This window comes from Phocoena phocoena, chromosome 14, assembly GCF_963924675.1.
Source record: "Phocoena phocoena chromosome 14, mPhoPho1.1, whole genome shotgun sequence".
Lineage (NCBI taxonomy): Eukaryota > Metazoa > Chordata > Mammalia > Artiodactyla > Phocoenidae > Phocoena > Phocoena phocoena.
Window position 1 is genome coordinate 78,915,557 of NC_089232.1, and position 18,795 is coordinate 78,934,351.

The following is an 18,795-nucleotide window of genomic DNA, read 5'->3' on the forward strand; positions in this document are numbered from 1 at the left end:
ACCTGTATAGCTGGACAGTATGGCACGACAGTATGACATGCTGGAACGAAAGACAAGCATGTTTCTAGAAGGAGAAAATGGTTACATTCTGTGAAACAGCGCTGAGGGAAATAGATAAGGACTGAAGAAAGTATCAAAGGAACTCAAAGTTGCTTATGGGTATTTTTTCCCTGAAATGGGAAGATTTCAGGGGAAGGGATGTGACTTTTATGTGGCAGTGATGGGGAAGAATCACTGTGGTCAGAATGTTAATGACGGTTGTGAGTCTAGTTAAGTAAAGGACTACCAGTTGTAAGCACAGTAGGTTGTCTAAGTCATGTTGATTAAACACCCAAATATTTGTCAGCTTTGGGTCTGGTCATATATTATAAGTGCTAGTAATTCCAATGGAAATAATACCTGTAAGTAAAAATTAAGTACCTGCTCCGGGCCAGACAGCGTTCTCTGCGTACTTTATCTATATTATTTTGAATATTCTTGCATGGTATTATTCCCATTTTTGATATGAGTAAAATGAATCTTTGATGAGTTTTAACTAATTTATGCAAGGTTTCACAGCTTTCAGTGACGGAATTGCACCTCAGTTCTGACTCTGAAGCCCATTGCCTTGTAATAGTAATAATTATACCACTTGTCGTTTACTGACTTACTTTAGATGAATGAATATCCCTAAGGGATATTTTATTTATTTTTTACTTATTGATTTATTTTTTTAGTTCTTAACCATTGAAGGCAACTGGCCAGGATTGTCCTCGTAAAAACTCCTCATACTTTGTGATCCCTGTGATGTTTTCCCTGGGTATCTTCCTCTTGATGTTGTTTCTTTTTCACTCTTGATGGCACGTAGTATAGAGTAATTCCTTATTTTGCAAATTTCAGTGCATTACTATGTTGCTGATACCTACTGAAGTTATATTATCAACAAAAATAAGGTATATTTCCTCTTATTTTTATGAATGTGGAAAACAAGACTTCTTAATTTATATTTGGATCAGAATCACCTGGGGGTGTTTTTACTAAACTAGGCCTGGCTGGCATCACAGGTCATTGTGACTTAGTAGACCTGTGGCAGTTACCCAGCCATGTGCATTTTAAAGCTACCCTGGGTGATTCTGATTTTATTTAATACTTATTTGATTGATTTGTGGCATAGTTTTTTTGATTTATTATCTATTCTGATTTTTTTTAATTGTGAAAACTAATAGGAGACTAAATTAAGCATCCCCCAAATTTCCCATTTATCTTGTAAGTGCACAGATATATATAGGAAAACACACATAAACACACCCACCCACACATACGTACATACATACTGCAGTCTCAGTAACTGCTCTCTCCACACCTCTGTCTCTGTCTCCCTTTCACAAAATTATAATTTCCCCTAGCATTTCAATCAGTTATTAATTGTACTTTTTGTGCTTTGCAGAATGGTGATTGAGCCGAGTCTCCCAGATGAAAGTGAGTTCTTGTACACTGCACAGCCTGAGTTGCTGAGGTACAGGACATCCCAGCTTACGGTAGAGAAGGTTATGGACTGGTATCAGAGCAGAGCGGAGGAAATAGAGCATTATGCTCTGCAGGTGAGGCCGGCAGTGCTGTGTCAGATCCTTAGCGTTCAGTGCATGTTTTGGCTGCTGACAGCAGTGCCAGGGATCCTGTATATATTAATAGTTTGCAAGGGATGAAATGAAAATTTTTTATTACTTTCATTCATTTATTCTTTGCTTCAGAAGCATTTGTGGTTTTTTTTTTTTTGATTCCTAAAGAGCAAATACATATAACAAAAGCTGTTCAAAACCTTTCTTTAAAATGTAAGCTACAAAATATGTACATACTGATCCAGATGTTATATACATGCTTAATAGGCTTAATACCATTTTAAGTCGAAAGATTGTATCAACATAGAAATGCTTGATTAGTCCCCTGTGACATTGCATGAATGCAGTGGATTGTTATTTTGCTTTCCAGGAACCCTGTTTGAGGGTCTGTTTCTAACACTCTCCTGAAGTCCAAGCCTAATTTCCCTCAGTTCCCATGTGCCTTTACTGAGATATGTAATAGCTTCATCAGAGCGGGGTGTAGAAGAGAGAGATGAGGGTTGTATTGTAGCTTAGGAGATCTCAATAGGAATCTGGACTCCTCTGCTAATAGACCTGGTGACTCTGGACGTGCTACCTACCTTTTCTGTACTTTGGTTTTCTCAGGGGGTGAGTTCTTACACTGGAGTCAGTAATAAAAAATAAAATATACAGGAGAGAACATTAAAAATTCTTCCAGTTGAGTTCTCCGCAAATGTAAGCAAAAGTTGTCTTCATCCTAGAGAACAGAAGTTGGCAATTCGGAGCAAAGAATGGCAGAATGGCCTTTGAAATCTCATTCAGGTCTATGGCTATACCACCCTGAACACGCCCTATCTTGTCTGAAATCTCATTCAGGGTCCAGCCAGTGGGTGTCTTTTTCATTCTACTTGCAGTTTTGGCTTTGGGCTTCCTGTCCTACAATCAGCTTTTCATTTGTCAGGAAGGGTGATTTCAGAAAGTCTGATGAACAGCTGTATTGCAGGAAGGAATAAACCCCCTTGTTTAAATTTCTGCCTAGTGTATCTGGCACAGCCCTGTGTCTGCATTTGATAGCCTTCTTGAATTTCTGCTTAATCTAATTTCTATTTTTAGTATTCATAGAATTGACAAATTATTTGCTGTAGCTGATGGGAATATTATAGATCAAACTTTTCAGAGGATGGCCAAGAATATTTATAATTGACTTTTCAGGTTTTTGAAGATGGCTAAGGACATTTGAAAATGTTTAGAATTCTAAGATACCAGAATGAAAAGAATCTCTGGAGGGGATCCAGTCTAATTCTTTATGTTATAGATAGACAAACTAAGGTCCACAGAAAAGAAAGTGAACAGCTTGCTCAGGGACACATAGTAGCAGAGCCAGACAAAATACAGGTCTCTGCATAGTATTTCTTATAGAGTCCATATAAAAATGGACAATTACACAAATCTTAATGACTGAAAGGCAGATAAATTAATCCAAAAGAGTGGATCTCAATTCTCAGACCCATTGTATTTTTTCTGTAGCAAATATTTTGTAATACTTCCTTATTATCCTGATGGGAAAATCATGGGCATACTGTATTTACAGAAATAATTTCCAAAAAATTAATATAATGACTTCACTGTGGTATATGGGATAAATAAAATATGTAAACGCGTGGTCATGAGTACGCTAAAAAAGTGACGAAAGTCAGTGAGAAGTCACTTTGAACAAGATAGCTGACATTGCAGACAGATTGAGGTGTATTGAATTAAACACTACAAATTGCTGTCTGGGATGTGAACAACTCATGGTAAATATTTTTTTCAGGGTATTTGAAGGTAGGCAGGGATTAGGACAAGGTGGTTTGTGTGGGACTGCCTTGCACACTGTGGAATGTCTGTCATCCCTGGCTTCCACCCTTGAATGTTAGTAAGTTCCACTAATACTTGGGAAAGACAGAAATGCTTCCTCAGATTTTCGGAGCGCCTCCTGGTGGACAGTTCTGCTCCCATTGAGAACTGTAGTCTGAGACCAGTATCACACATCTGGAAATGACCAGTTCATATCGGTCACGTTAAGCAAAGGCATTATTTATTACTTCGCTGATTCAGGAGAAACTCACCTGTAAATAATTGATGAAGAAAGCTCTTAAGTGAGTCACAGAGGTACATTTTTGGTAGTTTGTACAGGCACGTGTAGGTTGTATACTGTGTAGCAGATATCTCTTAAGATCAGTGGCATCTTTGTTTTACAGGAGTTTACAAACACATGTAGTTTACTGTTGTCTCTGGCTAACAAGAGAAGGGGTTCTGTTTGGATCAGTTTTGTCTGAGCACTTCGTGGTTTTTAGCTGAACTTCTAGATATAACACTTGTTATTTCTTGCCTTTTTGGTAGTAGCCATTGTAGCGAGCATGAGGTGATATCTCATTGTGGTTTTGATTTGCATTTTCCTAATTATTAGTGATATTGGACATCTTTTCATATGCCTGTTGGCCCTTTGTATGTCTTCTTTGGAAAAATGTCTATTCAGCTCCTCTGCCTGTATTTTTTATTTTTTGAATTTTTGAATTTCATTTTTTTTATACAGCAGGTTCTTACTACTTATCTATTTTATACATATTAGTGTATATATGTCAACCCCAATCTCCCAATTCATCCCACCCCCACCTCCTCCACCACTTCCCCCTGCTTGGTGTCCATACGTTTGTTCTCTACATCTGTGTCTCTATTTCTGCCCTGCAGACCGGTTCATCTGTACCATTTTTCTAGGTTCCATATATATGCGTTAATATATGATATTTGTTTCTCTCTTTCTGACTTACTTCATTCTGTATGACAGTCTCTAAATCCATCCACGTCTCTACAAATGACCTGATTTCATTCCTTTTTATGGCTGAGTAATATTCCATTGTATATATGTACCACATCTTTATCCATTTATCTGTTGACGGGCATTTAGGTCGCTTCTGTGACCTGGCTATTGTAAATATTGCTGCAGTGAACATTGGGGTGCATGTGTCTTTCTGAATTATGTTCTTCTCTGGGTATATGCCCAGTAGTGGGATTGCTGGGTCATATGGTAATTCTATTTTTAGCTTTTTAAGGAACCTCCATACTGTTCTCCATAGTGGCTCTATCAATTTACATTCCCACCAACAGTGCAAGAGGGTTCCTGCATTCTTATTTATTTCACACTTAGCTGATGTACAGTATATGAGAAAACATCATTCTAAGGCCCTGTGATAAAAGAGATGAGGAAGAGAGCATTATGACTTCTGTCCTAAGACACTGAATTTTATGGGAGTGGCAAGCATTCAAGTCATATACTATTAAACATAACTTTTTTAAGTTCTGTAATAAAGATACAAAGAGAAATGTTGGTAGAAGACTAAGGAAAGGACAGATAATCTGACAAATAACAGGCGAAAGCATTTATGGAGAAGTTTTGAAAAGAGGTGTTGATGATAATGATTATGATAGCAACTAATATTCCATGCGGTGCTCACATCCTGTCATGCACTGTTATAGGTACTTTACATATGTGATTTCCTTTAATCCTTGTCACCCTAGGAGATTAGTGCTTTCCTGTTCCCGTCATATATACTCACACTGAGGCGTGAAAATGTTGAAAAAAGAAAAAGTCATTCAAGGTCACAGACCTAGCATGTAAGGGTGCTAGGATTTGAACCCAGGTAGACTGGATCCAGAGTCCCTGTTCATAGGCTCAGCTAGGGGTAGACAGAGGAATGTGCACTTTTTCTTACGCCAAAGTCATGCAAAGAGTCAGTAAGATTCTTCAGTGCTGAGTCACCTCCAGTTTCCAAAGGCAGTGGAGACAGTGGCAGAACACGCAGGGGACATTGGGAGGAAGCTGCCTCAGGCACTCATGGTTACGTTTTGCCAGTTCCAGGAACTCAAATATGACAGAGAGAAAAGAGAAGAATGATATTTTCAAACTTTGCCTTGTGAGTAGATAAAGAAGACATACAAAGTGTGATTAGAAAGGTAGCCTTTTCCTAAAATCTAGTCTAACTTTTTAACATGGTATATTCAGTATATAATTAGAAACGTACTTCTCTGTCTGTTCAAGACATTTCAGTTTTGGGAGTCTCCTTTTAATAAGAGGACATACTCACATGTGTATCACCAAATGATATCATTTGTTAACTTCTTCATAGAAATGAGTTGACCTAAGGCCAGAATGTAGCAAGGGACCATCAGATAGGTTATCTGCAGTTGCAGAAACTCCAAGAGCAAAAAGACAGATTGTAGAAGCCTCCAAAAAATTTTCACATGCCCGAAGGAAAGAACATGAGCTTTGAAGACAGAGGTACATGCTTAGAATCTAGGAGTACCTTTACCACAGTAGCTTCAGGTTACTCAAGCATGAAAGTAAGTGATAAAAAGATAACCTACTGCCCAATAATATTTGAGATCCTCCTGTCCTTATCTGATTCTTAAGAAGGAAAAATAAGTGGGAGCAGTTCAGAAATCACTTTACTCAACGGAACCTGGGTAGTCAGCATAGCACAAAGAAAAAACACCACCTCAATCATAATCAAAAGCAAGGTTTGTCAGTGCTTCCTTTTGTTAGTACAGTTTTACTGTAACACAGCCACACCCATTCATTTAAGTATGGCCTGTGTTGATTTTCTGTTACAGTGGCAGAGTTGAACAAGTGTGACAGGGCTCATAAGTCTAAAATATTCACTGTCTGGCTCTTTAGAAAACTTTGCATCCCCTGCTCTGAAAAAAATCTAGAATAGCTATGTTGCCTCACACATTGGAATGTGTGCAATTGGAATCAGCAAATGGGAGCCCATAAGCCCCTAGGAATTGTTTTATGACCATAGGACGTATGAAAAAAGCAAAATGCATTTCTGAAATTCCTCACTGACAACAACTCTGAAGCTGTATAGGATTTCTAGTTTCTTTTTTTTTTTTTTTAACATCTTTATTGGAGTATAATTGCTTTACAATGGTGTGTTAGTTTCTGCTTTATAACAAAATGAATCAGCTATACATATACATATATCCCCATAACTCTTCCCTCTTGCATCTCCCTCCCACCCTCCCTACCCCATCCCTCTAGGTGGCCACAAAGCACCGAGCTGATCCCCGTGTGCTACGCGGCTGCTTCCTACTAGCTATCTGTTTTACATTTGGTAGTGTATATATGTCCACACCACTCTCTCACTTCGTCCCAGCTTACCCTTCCCGTTCCCTGTGTCCTCAAGTCCATTCTCTACGTCTGTGTCTTTATTCCTGTCCTGTCCCTAGGTTCTTCAGAACCATTTTTTGTTTTTGTTTTAGATTTCATATATATGTGTTAGCATATGGTATTTGTTTTTCTCTTTCTGACTTACTTTACTCTGTATGACAGACTCTAGGTCCATCCACCTCACTACAAATAACTCAATTTCATTTCTTTTTATGGCTGAGTAATATCCCATTGTATATATGTGCCACATCTTCTTCATCCATTCATCTGTCGATGGACACTTAGGTCGCTTCCATGTCCTGGCTATTGTAAATAGTGCTGCAGTGAACATTGTGGTACATGACTCTTTTTGAATTATGGTTTTCTCAGGGTATATGCCCAGTAGTGGGATTGCTGGGTCGTATGGTAGTTCTATTTTTAGTTTTTTAAGGAACCTCCATACTGTTCTCCATAGTGGCTGTATCAATTTACATTCCCACCAACAGTGCAGGAGGGTTCCCTTTTCTCCACACCCTCTCCAGCATTTGTTGTTTGTAGATTTTTTGATGATGGCCATTCTGACTGGTGTGAGGTGATACCTCACTGTAGTTTTGATTTGCATTTCTCTAATGATTAGTGACATTGAGCATCCTTTCATGTGTTTCTTGGCCATCTGTATATCTTCTTTGGAGAAATGTCTGTTTAGGTCTTCTGCCCATTTTTGGATGGGTTGTTTGTTTTTTTGATATGGAGCTGCATGAGCTGCTTGTAAATTTTGGAGATTAATCCTTTGTAAGTTGCTTCATTTGCAAATATTTTCTCCCATTCTGAGGGTTATCTTTTTGTCTTGTTTATGGTTTCCTTTGCTGTGCAAAAAGCTTTTAAGTTTCATTAGGTCCCATTTGTTTATTTTTGTTTTTATTTCCATTTCTCTAGGAGGTGGGTCAAAAAGGATCTTGCTGTGATTTATGTCATAGAGTGTTTGCCTATGTTTTCCTCTAAGAATTTTATAGTGTCTGGCCTTACATTTCGGTCTTTAATCCATTTTGAGTTTATTTTTGTGTGTGGTGTTGGGGAGTGTTCTAATTTCTTTCTTTCACATGTAGCTGTCCAGTTTTCCCAGCACCACTTATTGAAGAGGCTGTCTTTTCTCCATTGTATATTCTTGCCTCCTTTATCAAAAATAAGGTGACCATATGTGTGTGGATCTATCTCTGGACTTTCTATTCTGTTCCATTGATCTATAATTCTGTTTTTGTGCCACTGCCGTACTGTCTTGATTACTGTAGCTTTGTAGTATAGTCTGAAGTCCGGGAGCCTGCTTATTCCAGCTCTGTTTTTCTTTCTCAAGATTGCTTTGGCTATTCGGGGTGTTTTGTGTTTCTCTGCCTATATTTTAATTGGGCATTTGTTTTTTGTGTTGTTGATCTGTTTGAGTTCTTTATATATTTTGGAAATTAACCCTTTATCAGATACATGATTTTCAAATATCCTCTTCCATTTGGTAGGTTGTATTTTCATTTTGTCGATGGTTCCCTTTGTTGCGCAGAGGCTTGTTAGTTTGATATAGTCCCACTTGTTTATTTTTGCTTTTGTTTCCTTTGCCTGAGGAGACAGATCCAGAAAGATATTGCTAGAATGATGTCAAAGAGTGGAGTGTACTGCCTATGTTTTCTTCTAGGAGTCTTAGAGTTTCAGGTCTTACTCAAGTCTTTAATCCGTTTGGAATTGATTTTTGTGTATGATGTGAAATAGTGGTCTAGTTTCATTCTTTTGCATGTAGCTGTCCAGTTTTTCCAACACCATTTATTGGAGAGACTGTCCTCTCACCATTGTGTGTTCTTTGCTCCTTTGCCAGAAATTAGTTGTCCATATATATGTGGGTTTATTTTTAGACTTTTAATTCTGCTTTATTGATCTATGTGTTTCATTTTCTGCCAGTACCAGTTTTAGTGTTTAATGACTGAAATTTGGGTTACAAAATATTTATTCAGGTTTTTAAAAAATAGCACTAACAAAAAGAAAAAGGCCAATACTGGAATGTAAAATAAATTATCATTTTTTACATTTCTTTCTTTCTTTGTTTTATTAATACTTTATTTTTTAGAGGAGCTTTAGGTTTATAGAAAAATTGAGTAGAAAGTACAGAGTTCCCATATATTCCTCTCACTTTCTGCCCTACCCACTAGTTATCCCTATTATTAACATCTTACATTTGAGTGGTATGTTAGTTACAATTGATGAATCAAGATGTCTTTCAGTGGGCAAATGGATTAATAAACAGTGGTACATCCACACAATGGAATATTACTGAACTCCAGAAAAGAAGTGAGCAATCAAACCATGAAAAGGTGCAGAGGAACCTTAAATGCATATTACTAAGTTAACAAAACCAGTCTGAGAAGGCTGTATACTGTTTGATTCCCATCATGTGACATTCTGGAAGAAGAAAAATGATGGAAACGGTAAAAAGATCAGTGACTGCCAGGGGTTGGTGGTAGAGAGATGAACAGATGGAACACAGAGAATTTTTAAGGCAGTGAAAATACTCTGTATGATACCATAATGATGGATACCTGTCAGTCTACTTTGGTCCAAACACACAGAAAGTGAACACCAAGAGTGAACCCTAATGTAAACTGTGAACACTGAGTGATAATGGTGTGTCAGTATAGGTTCACTGATTGTAACAAAGGTGCTACCCTGCTGGGGGATGTTGGTGACGGGGGAGGCTGTGCATGTGTGGGGACCGGGGTGATGTGGGGAATCTCTGTACTTTCTGCTCATTTTTGCTGTCAACCTAAAACTGCTCTAAAAAAGAAAGTCTGTTAAAAACAAAGTTAGCACTTTCTGAAATGATTTTTTTAAGTCTAATTATAATTCCTAGACATCTTGATTTCTGTTTTAGTAATCAAGAATAAAGATTTGCTGTGCACCTGAAACTATTACAAAATTGTTAATCAGCTGTACCCCAATATAAAATAAGAAGTTAAAAAAATGAATAATTATAAAGAAAGGAAAGTGATTTGGGGATGCTTTATTTAGTTGGCTGTATACTCTTTCATCTTTTTGATTTATTTAAAAACACTTATAATAGGGGTATTGTTCTTTAGCTTCATTTTATGTATTGACGTTTCATGTGGCTTATGCTATAATCAAAGTGGTATCTGGCATAGTTTTACCTTTTTCATTTTTACAGGTTAAACTGATGTAGTGCTACTTCTTCCTTAGCGCCTATAAATGGCTTTTGGAAATCTTGTTTGTTGGTTTAGGAAAATGTGTACATGTAGTGGTGAAATTTATCTATTGGGGGCTTGGGGTATGTGGTATAATTCTGTAAGTTGTTAACAGAACCTACTTTGAGGTGTCAGTAATTTGATTTTCAAACATTTTTACTTCAGTGGTTATTTTGGTAAGCAACAACGTCAAAGTTGATATTAGAAACGCAGATCTGGATCGCCAAATTGGTTGAGTGTGTTACAAATTGCTAATGTACTATGTGTTCAGACTGTTGCACAAAGTTGTGCTTTACATATCGAGTTTCTTCATACTTTCTGAGATTTTCTGAGTTTTTAAGAACTTGGTATACAGGTAGATGTGGCTTTTCCGACATTAATTGTCCTTTGGTTGAGGTATTGCCGGATCCCTTCCCTTTTGCCTCATGCCTTATCTACCTGTAGTTTCCTCCCTTACTTTTATTTGTGCCACTCTTTTCAACTGAACATGCAGTTCTTCCTTTTTCACCTCTTCACCTGTTAATCTCTGAGTCCTGGAAGGGCTTTGGATGGGTCTGTGATATCACTTGGCATTTTTTCTTTGTGCTGCGTGACTGTTTCCTCTCCCTGTTTCCTCCTTTCCTCGCACCAACGCTTCCTTCATCATTCTCAGCAGTGATTTTGCTTTGTATTTCATGGTGAAAGTTGAGAAATTACTTCCATTTGCCCTACTCTTTCCAGTTTTCCCACAGGAAGAGGTCTCTCTTGCATTCTCCTGAACTTCTTTCTTTACCCGTACCCTGGATTCCACACCGCCCCCTGCTTAGGATTGCTCTAGCAGTCATTTTTTCTCTCTCTCCTGTATCTTTAACCTCTGGTCTATTACCCCCCTGCCTTTTTTTGGACATAAAAAGTTCAAATCACTCCTATTTCATATATATATATATATATATATATATATATATATACACACACACACACACACACGTACATATATATACATGAAATAGGAGTGTATATATATATATATATACACACACGTATATACATGAAATAGGAGTGTATATATATATATACACACATATATACACATATGTATATACTCAGAGACTTTTATATATATATATATAAATTAGAGCCATTTTCTCCCTAGCTTCCGTTTTATCTGTCTTCTTTCCATCGCAGCTCAGCTCAGAGGTAGCCACTCTGCCCTTTGCAATCACTTCCTCAGTGTTTGTTTACTCCTCATTTCCCTGGTGTCTGGCTACTCCTGCCACTCCATGGAAACTCCATCAGTAAGGCTCCCTGCTCGCCTTTTAATGTCAGATCGCCTTCATTTGGTGTTTAACAACATTGTCCTTTGACACTACTGCTTCCTTTTCCCTGCAATCTCTTCTCCTTAGGCTTCTGTGATGTCATTTCGCTTTCTTCATTGTCTTTGTCGTTCATGTTCCTCTCCGCAGTGTGGCTCAGAGTCTTTGGCTTGTCCCTTAAATATTGCTGTCCCCCCAGGGGGCTATTCTTGTCACTAGTAGAGAGTCTTCCGGTATTAGTAATTGCAGTTCTCCTAACTAGTCTGCTTACTTTCAGCTCAGTCCATTTCCAGTCCATTCATGTTTCATTTGTCATTCATTCAGTAAATACTGAGTATTCTTTCCAAAGTGTAAGTCTATTATGACACGCCTCGCCGAAAATCCTTTAGATTTGCATTTCGGGGTAAACTGCAAATTCCTTAGCTCAGCAGACGATGTTCTTTTTTATCTGGCCCTTCTCTGCTACTCTAGACTTGTTTTTCATCGCTTCACTTCATACCTTCTTTTCAGTTTATGGAACTAATCGTACTTCCTAACATTCATGCATCTCTGCCTTCCATGCTGTTCTCTTGCACTTCTTCTTTCTTTACTTACTAATATCCACTGATGCTTTAAAACCCATTTTAAGTGTTCTCCCCTCTGGGAGACTTCGTGACTCTCAGGTTGGGCTGCTTGCCCTCTTCTTTGAGATCCCAGGCACCCTCACTCCACTTCAATCGTTAATTTACCAGATTGTGTTTCCCTACAAGATGGAGACATCTTTGAAGGAAGAGACCTCATCTTATTCAGTTTTGTATTCCTGACACTTAGAATGGTGTTCAGTTCATAGTAGGTTCTCAATAAATAATTGCTTTTCTAGGAGTAAGGGAGCAAGTAAGGAGAAGTATAAGGCACTGGGGGTTAAGGCTACGTTAGATGATTTTGCTGTCAATCAGAATATGTCCATTTTATAAACCTGATCAAGTGATGGGAGTGAAATTGCTGTGTATTGAGCATCTGCAGAAAGATTATTCTTTGTTTTGTTGTAAGGGAGGTCTAAATAGTTGAATTGGGACAGAGAAGGTTGAATTAATCAGTTAATCGTTCAGCAAGAGTTTATTGAATGTCATCTATAGGGAGGACTTGTGGAAGGAGAGGTACTGTACAGGACTATGGAAGCCAAGCATTCTTTTTGGGGCAGAGTGGTATAGTGAAAATAGGTTAATTTGACATTATCACTACCTAGCTATGTTTTTTTATTTTTTTCCTGCTTGTTAATGTTCTGAGAATTAAATAGACAAATATATGTAAACAGCTCAGTAAACTGTAATGCTCTACAAATTGAAGATGGTTGTCTTTCTTTTATTTTTATTTTCAGTATTTCTTGGTGATTATTTGATTCTTTTGGGACAGTTTGGTGCTAATATATTTCATAAAGAAGTCTGATGTTTTTGTACTGAATAAAAAAGTATGTAGTAATGCAGTTTTATATAAAATGATTATAAGGATTATTGCTAGATTCTATACTAGAGGCTTTTACTTTAGAATATATGGAAAAGAAAGATATAATAATCAGAGACTTACTGTTGCCTTTCCATTTTAGGTTGACTGTGCATTGTCACTTATTCGACTTGGAATGGAGCGGAATATTCCTGGTTTGCTGGTTCTCTGTGATAATTTAGTTACTCTGGAAGCATTGGTTTATGAAGCAGGGTGTGATTTAACCCTAACCTTGAAAGAACTCCAGCAGATGAAAGACATTGAAAAACTAAGATTACTGATGAATAGTGTAGGTTTTATTTTAAGACTTTCTTTTTAACTATTCTATATGTACTTTGATTAATATGTGTCTCAAAGCCAAAGATGTAATGTCCTTCAAACCAGAGAACTTAGTCAATAAAGGAAGGTTTCTTGACTTAAAAAAAAAAAATCAAGTTTTATGAATAAATTACTGAAGGCATCCAGAACCACTTTGGCTGGTTTTGTACCTTCTTTGCCCTTCATCCATAGTTATCTGTACATGACTTTCTTTCCCCCTTCTAGCGAGGCATATTTAAATTAGCTGTCATTCTCGTAATCATGTTTCTAATCCTCACTTTGTTAAAATTCCCAACTACTTGTATGTTCAGATGATTGGCTGGGTGGTTGTATGAAGAAAACATCTTGGCTTCAGGGTTTGTATGTGAAGGAGAATTTGCCCGGCCATTCGTAGATTTTTTTTTGGGGGGGGGTCACTCGGGGTGGGGGGAAGTACAGTCTCCAAAGTTAGGAACCGATTTCTGCTGAGCCCACTTTCCCTCTCTTTCTCATGCCTCTCACCATCTTTTTTTGTCTTATCAATCCCCCTTTTCTCTTTCCCTCTGTCCCCACCTTCCTTTTCTCTTACTAATTTCTTTTCCCTGTGATCCACCCAGTGAAAATTGAGTTGTGTTACATGCAAGATGTCTCTTAAGAGATTCAGGTGTATCTCCTAGGATAAAGACGAGAAAGGATTGTATAATTTCAGGGATAATGAGTAAGATTATGTGTGTCATTTGGAGTTTCGTGAAGGTAGATGTGAAGGGGTAAAACAAACAGAAGAAGAGGAAAAGGGTGGAAGAGAATCTGGGATTTCTCAAGTGACTCCTTTCTAGAGCTTCTTTATGCATATCTCTCTCTGTTCTTTTCCCTTTCACATTTTCTGTCGGCCTATCCCACCCCCCACCCCCACCCGCTAACTCTTTTTACACATACACATACATACACTTTTGAGGTAGAATCTCTCTTTGCTCTGGAAGACCTCAAGACTGAGCAGCAGTAGGAGTAATAGTAGCAGCAGTGTGTTTGTCTTACAGAGCTGGGCTTAGGCTGCCATGACCTAGTACTGGGTACCATGGTACTAGGGTGGTCATGGTACTAAAGAGATGGATCACAGCGCTCTTGCTGCTGTTGGCTCTACCAACCCCAGGCAGAAGGTGATTCTCCTGCTGCCTCTCAGTCTCCTTGTGAGGCGTGAATTGGAGGATGTTTTAGAAAGTGTTGGGCTTTCATTGTTTCACACGAGTCTGATTATCCTTGAGCTTTAACTTGTCTGTTATTATCAGGTATTTAATTTAACGTGTGTTTGTTTTGGTGAATTACATTTTCAGTGTTCTGAGGACAATTATGTGACAAGTGCCTACCAGTGGATGGTTCCCTTTCTTCATCGTTGTGAGAAACAGTCTCCTGGTGTGGCTAATGAGCTATTAAAGGAATATTTAGTAACTTTAGCTAAAGGAGACTTAAAATTTCCCCTGAAGATATTTCAGCATTCCAAGCCTGATGTAAGTAGAAACTTTAACATCTTAAAAAACCTCTGTACTTTTTCCCCTACAGAATTAGGTTCTGTTTACAAATTTTTTAATACTAGGCTTTGCAAGTAATTTCTCTTTAAACAGAAGAAGTAGTTATCATTTTATTCTTTAAAAATGTTTTAGCAGTTTAGTCCAAAAACTTTTTGGAAGTTTTTAAGATTATGTTTACCTTGATTGATTTACTCCAAAGTTTGTTGACTCTTTACTACCTTGTGGAAACTGGCAATACCAAAAAGACTAATAATTGAAAGGTATTGAATTCTTACTACAGGTAGGCACTTTACAAGTGTTACCTCATTTAATCCTGGTAACAATCCTATGATGTAGATATTTTGATTATATTACTGTTACAGGAAAAGAAAATCGTGATACAGAGTGGTTAGGCAATTGCCCGGGGTCACAGTAAGGAGTGGAACCTTGGGTTCAAACATAGGTTTTCTAGTTTCCCAGCTGTGTTCTTAACCATTATGCTTTACTGTAACACCAGTAGAAGAAGAAGAAAAGACTTCTACCCTAGAGGACCTTCAAAATATTTGTTAAAATTTTTAGGATCCCATAAGGAGATCTTATAATTATTCTTAATAACTCTTATATTTGCTGAAGACTGACCTATCTATCTGTCTATCTTCTATCATCTATCTATCTATCTATCTTTTTTATAGAAATCAAATAGTTGTTCAGATTTACTGGTGATAAATCGTTTTGTTAAGTGCGGGTTACTTTTGAAATGTAAATAACCTCTTAATTTAACCATAAATCAAATATACTGTTTTAAGGGATAGTGGCTCCCTTTCCATTGGAGGGGACTCACGCAGAGTGGCGTAGTCACTCGAGGCACTGACTTTGTAGTGAGAGTTAAAGCATTAGGTTGGGATTCAAGCAGAAGCATTGAAGGTCCCTTCTAATCCTAAATTCTAATTGAAAGTACTCCTTGTACTAGCCTTTGTTAGCAATTTGATGTCCTCTAAGGTATATGGTCATAGACCATTATAATCAAGCTGAAAAGGAAAGCATTGCTTAGTTAATCTCACACATTTTTTGGTTTCTGGAAGGGCTGTCTGTCAGAAATATCTCTGTGCATTGGCTATTTAAAGTTTTCCATCTTCTCATAAGCAGTTTCCACTTAGTATTCTGGTTTTAAATTTGGGATGGTTTACTATGAGCCGAGGGCGGGCTGCTTGTGACAGCAGAATGCTATGTGAGAAGTAGGATGGGTTCGATATGAATGTTTTATGAGGAAGAAAGAAGTGACTTTAAATTCTTCGAGTAATCTTGTTTGTGATCCTTCTTCCTTACAGAGTCTTGTAAATCCTTTGTATGTAGTCAGCTTTTTGTTGTTTTTACTCGGTAGTTTGTCATGTGCCTTTTGAATAAAATATATAGCCATTTGCCTTTCTTGAAATATGTCAACATCAAAGCAGAGAATAATGGTGTTGCTGGGCTCTTCCTTTCCAATCCACCCTCTCTGTTTCTATCGATGTTATCTTTCCGCAGCACAAATTTGATCATGTCATGGTCTACAGAAAATCTCTGGTGGCCTACCATTGCCTGCAGGGTAAATGTTGGCGTGGAAGGTTCTTTGCGGTCTGCTTCTAGTCTACCTCTTCAGCCTTATTTCCCTTCATGAATGCACTGGTTTACCCACACTAACTTTTCACCTCTTGACCCTATCAGGTTCTTTCATGCCTTTTTGTGTTCTGTGAGGCTATTTCCTTTCCTTGTGATAATCAGACCCCTTTCCATCATTTAACAAATACCTGCCTACCCTTCAGGATCCTGCTGTCCAAGACTCCCTCTGCTGTGAAACCTCTGGGGACTTATCTGTGCTAGGGTGGGCCTTGTAGCTGCCTCTAGAATAATGCATATCTCACTGTGCTGTCATTGCTTGTTCAAGTTTGCCTCTCCCTCTCTTTGTTTCCTGGGTCTGTCCGCTCTGTCTCCGGTGTCTCTGTGCTGCCAGGGACTAGTGCAGTGCCTTGTAGAGAGCAAGTGCTCAGTGCATTTGGGCAGGGCAAATGAAGGAGTGAATGATTAACTCTGGGTTTCATTATGATGCTTTAGATCACTTGATTACATTTATTTGCTGTGCTAGGATTGTCCTTGGAGCATTGTTTTTATTTTATTTTCCTTGACTGTTCGCAAAAAGAATTTACCTTGGATCTGCCATGAATCATGCACAAGGTATTTTTAGTGCTATAAAGGGAGCCGTGATTTCTGTATCCAACAGCTTAGGTTAAGGTATGCTGCATTAACAAATGACCTTGCAATCTTAGTAGTTGACAATAGCAAACGTTCATTTCTCACAAGTGTCGTGTAGGCTGTGGTTGGGCTTCTGCTGTGTTCTATGTCCTGTTCATTCCAGGACTCAGGCTGAAAGAACAGTCCCCTTTTCTAACTTGTGGCACAGGAAAAAGAACAAAGAACCACACAGTGGCTCTTAAAGCTTAGCTCCCAGTGCCTCAGATTACTCCCTCTCACATTTCACAGGCTGAAGGCTCTGTGGCCACACCTGGTGTTAATGGGGCAGGGAAGAACAATCGTCTACTAGAAAGAGGCGAGCGAATAATGGGAACAATAATACATATTTGTCTTTTCAACTATCTCATGTGTTTCAAATTCTTCCTCTCTTTTATAACATCCTGATTTTAAGCACTCATTTCTGATTTTAAGCCGTTGCTCTTTGCTTGAATCCCTCTTTGGGAAGTGAAACTTGTGAAGTAACTTGGGCAAGTCTGGATAGAGATGACTTGGGAATAAAATATTCTACCTTCTTGTATCGTTTTCTGTCTTTTATACTGTTTTTTTTAAATGCATTTGTGCATCAGAACTATATGGATTAAAAAGAAAACAATTTTCTAGGCCCAACCCAGGTATAATAGATTAGAATTTGGGGGAATATAGAATATGCCACTCTTGTTTTTGCTGTTCCCACCATTCTCCTACGGTGAAGGTCACTTTAATCTGATCGGGTATTGAGCTGTTTCAGGTTTCAAAAAGACTGTCCTATTTCCAATTCTCCCGTATTCCTAGGGTGTGGTCCTTTGGGGGTCCAAATTAGAAGTATTGAATACTTACTAGGCCCTTCTGCTTGTAGATACCAGACTGTATTCCAGTAATGGGGACAAATGGGGAAGTCTCCTTAACACTGTAAACTCTCAGCTGCAATTTCCTGTTAGCCTACTTTGGGCCCACACTCCTTAGGAAATTGAAAAGTGCCTCTAGGACTGTGCTGTTCAGTATGGTAGCCACTAGCCATGTGTGGTTATATAAATTAAAATATAAAATTGAAAACTGTTACCCAGCCTCACTAGTTTTCTGTGCTATTCCCAGTATTTGAGAATTACAAACAGTGCTACAACGAGTAACCTGTTTATATTTATTTTGTATTATTGGCATATCTTCAGGATATATTACTGCAAGGGGATTCCAGGCTCTAAAGGCAGGGTTGTGTTGGTATTACCACATTTCTCTCCAGATGGGTTGTTCCAATTTACATTTCCACCAGCAATGTATGAGCATGGCTGTTTCTCCACAACTTTGCAGACGCAATTTGTTGTCATATTTAAAAGATTTTGCCACCGTGATGGGTGAAAAATTACATTTCAGTGTTGTTTTAATTTGTACTTCTCTAAATATGAGTGAATTTGAACATTTTCTCATATGCTTGAGAGGCATTGTCATTTTTGTGAACTGTCCATTCCTGCCTTTTCCCCATTTTTCACTTTGATTTTTGTTTCTTTGTGGCTTAACTTTTAGAAATTCATATATATTAGTGTAATTAGTCCTTTTTCTGTGGTTTCTATTGTGAATATTTCACCCAGTGGGTAGGTTGTCTTTTGACTTTGTTTATGGTGTATTATGTCATGCAGGATTTTTTACAGTTTATTTTTTGTGTAATCAAATTGAGCAATTTTTTAAAAATTGCTTCTGTATTTTGAAACATGGTGGAAAACCTTTTCCCATTACAAGGTTAAAGAAGAAATCACTCATGTTTTCTTCTGGTACTTGTATGGCTTTATTTTTATGTTTAGATCCCTAATCTATTTGGAGTGTGTTCTTTTGCAGGGTGTGAGATACAGATCTATTTTATGTTTTCCCTTATGCTACCTAGTTGTTGCAGCACCATTTATTAAAAAAGTTTATCTGTACCTGAGTGATTTGAGATGCCACCTTTGTCATATACACAATTTCCATTTGTTTTGAGTCTAA

At 37.9% G+C, this 18,795-nt stretch overlaps 1 protein-coding gene across 1 annotated transcript in view; it reads left to right on the top strand.

Moving 5' to 3' along the window:
• NBAS (NBAS subunit of NRZ tethering complex) overlaps positions 1 to 18,795 on the top strand; it is a 363,692-nt gene that overhangs the window by 142,771 nt on the left and 202,126 nt on the right. Inside the window, exons 23-25 of the mRNA XM_065891748.1 lie at positions 1,427 to 1,580; positions 12,858 to 13,043; positions 14,383 to 14,556. Of these exons, the coding sequence (XP_065747820.1) occupies positions 1,427 to 1,580; positions 12,858 to 13,043; positions 14,383 to 14,556 (514 nt within the window). The remainder of the gene's footprint in view (positions 1 to 1,426; positions 1,581 to 12,857; positions 13,044 to 14,382; positions 14,557 to 18,795) is intronic.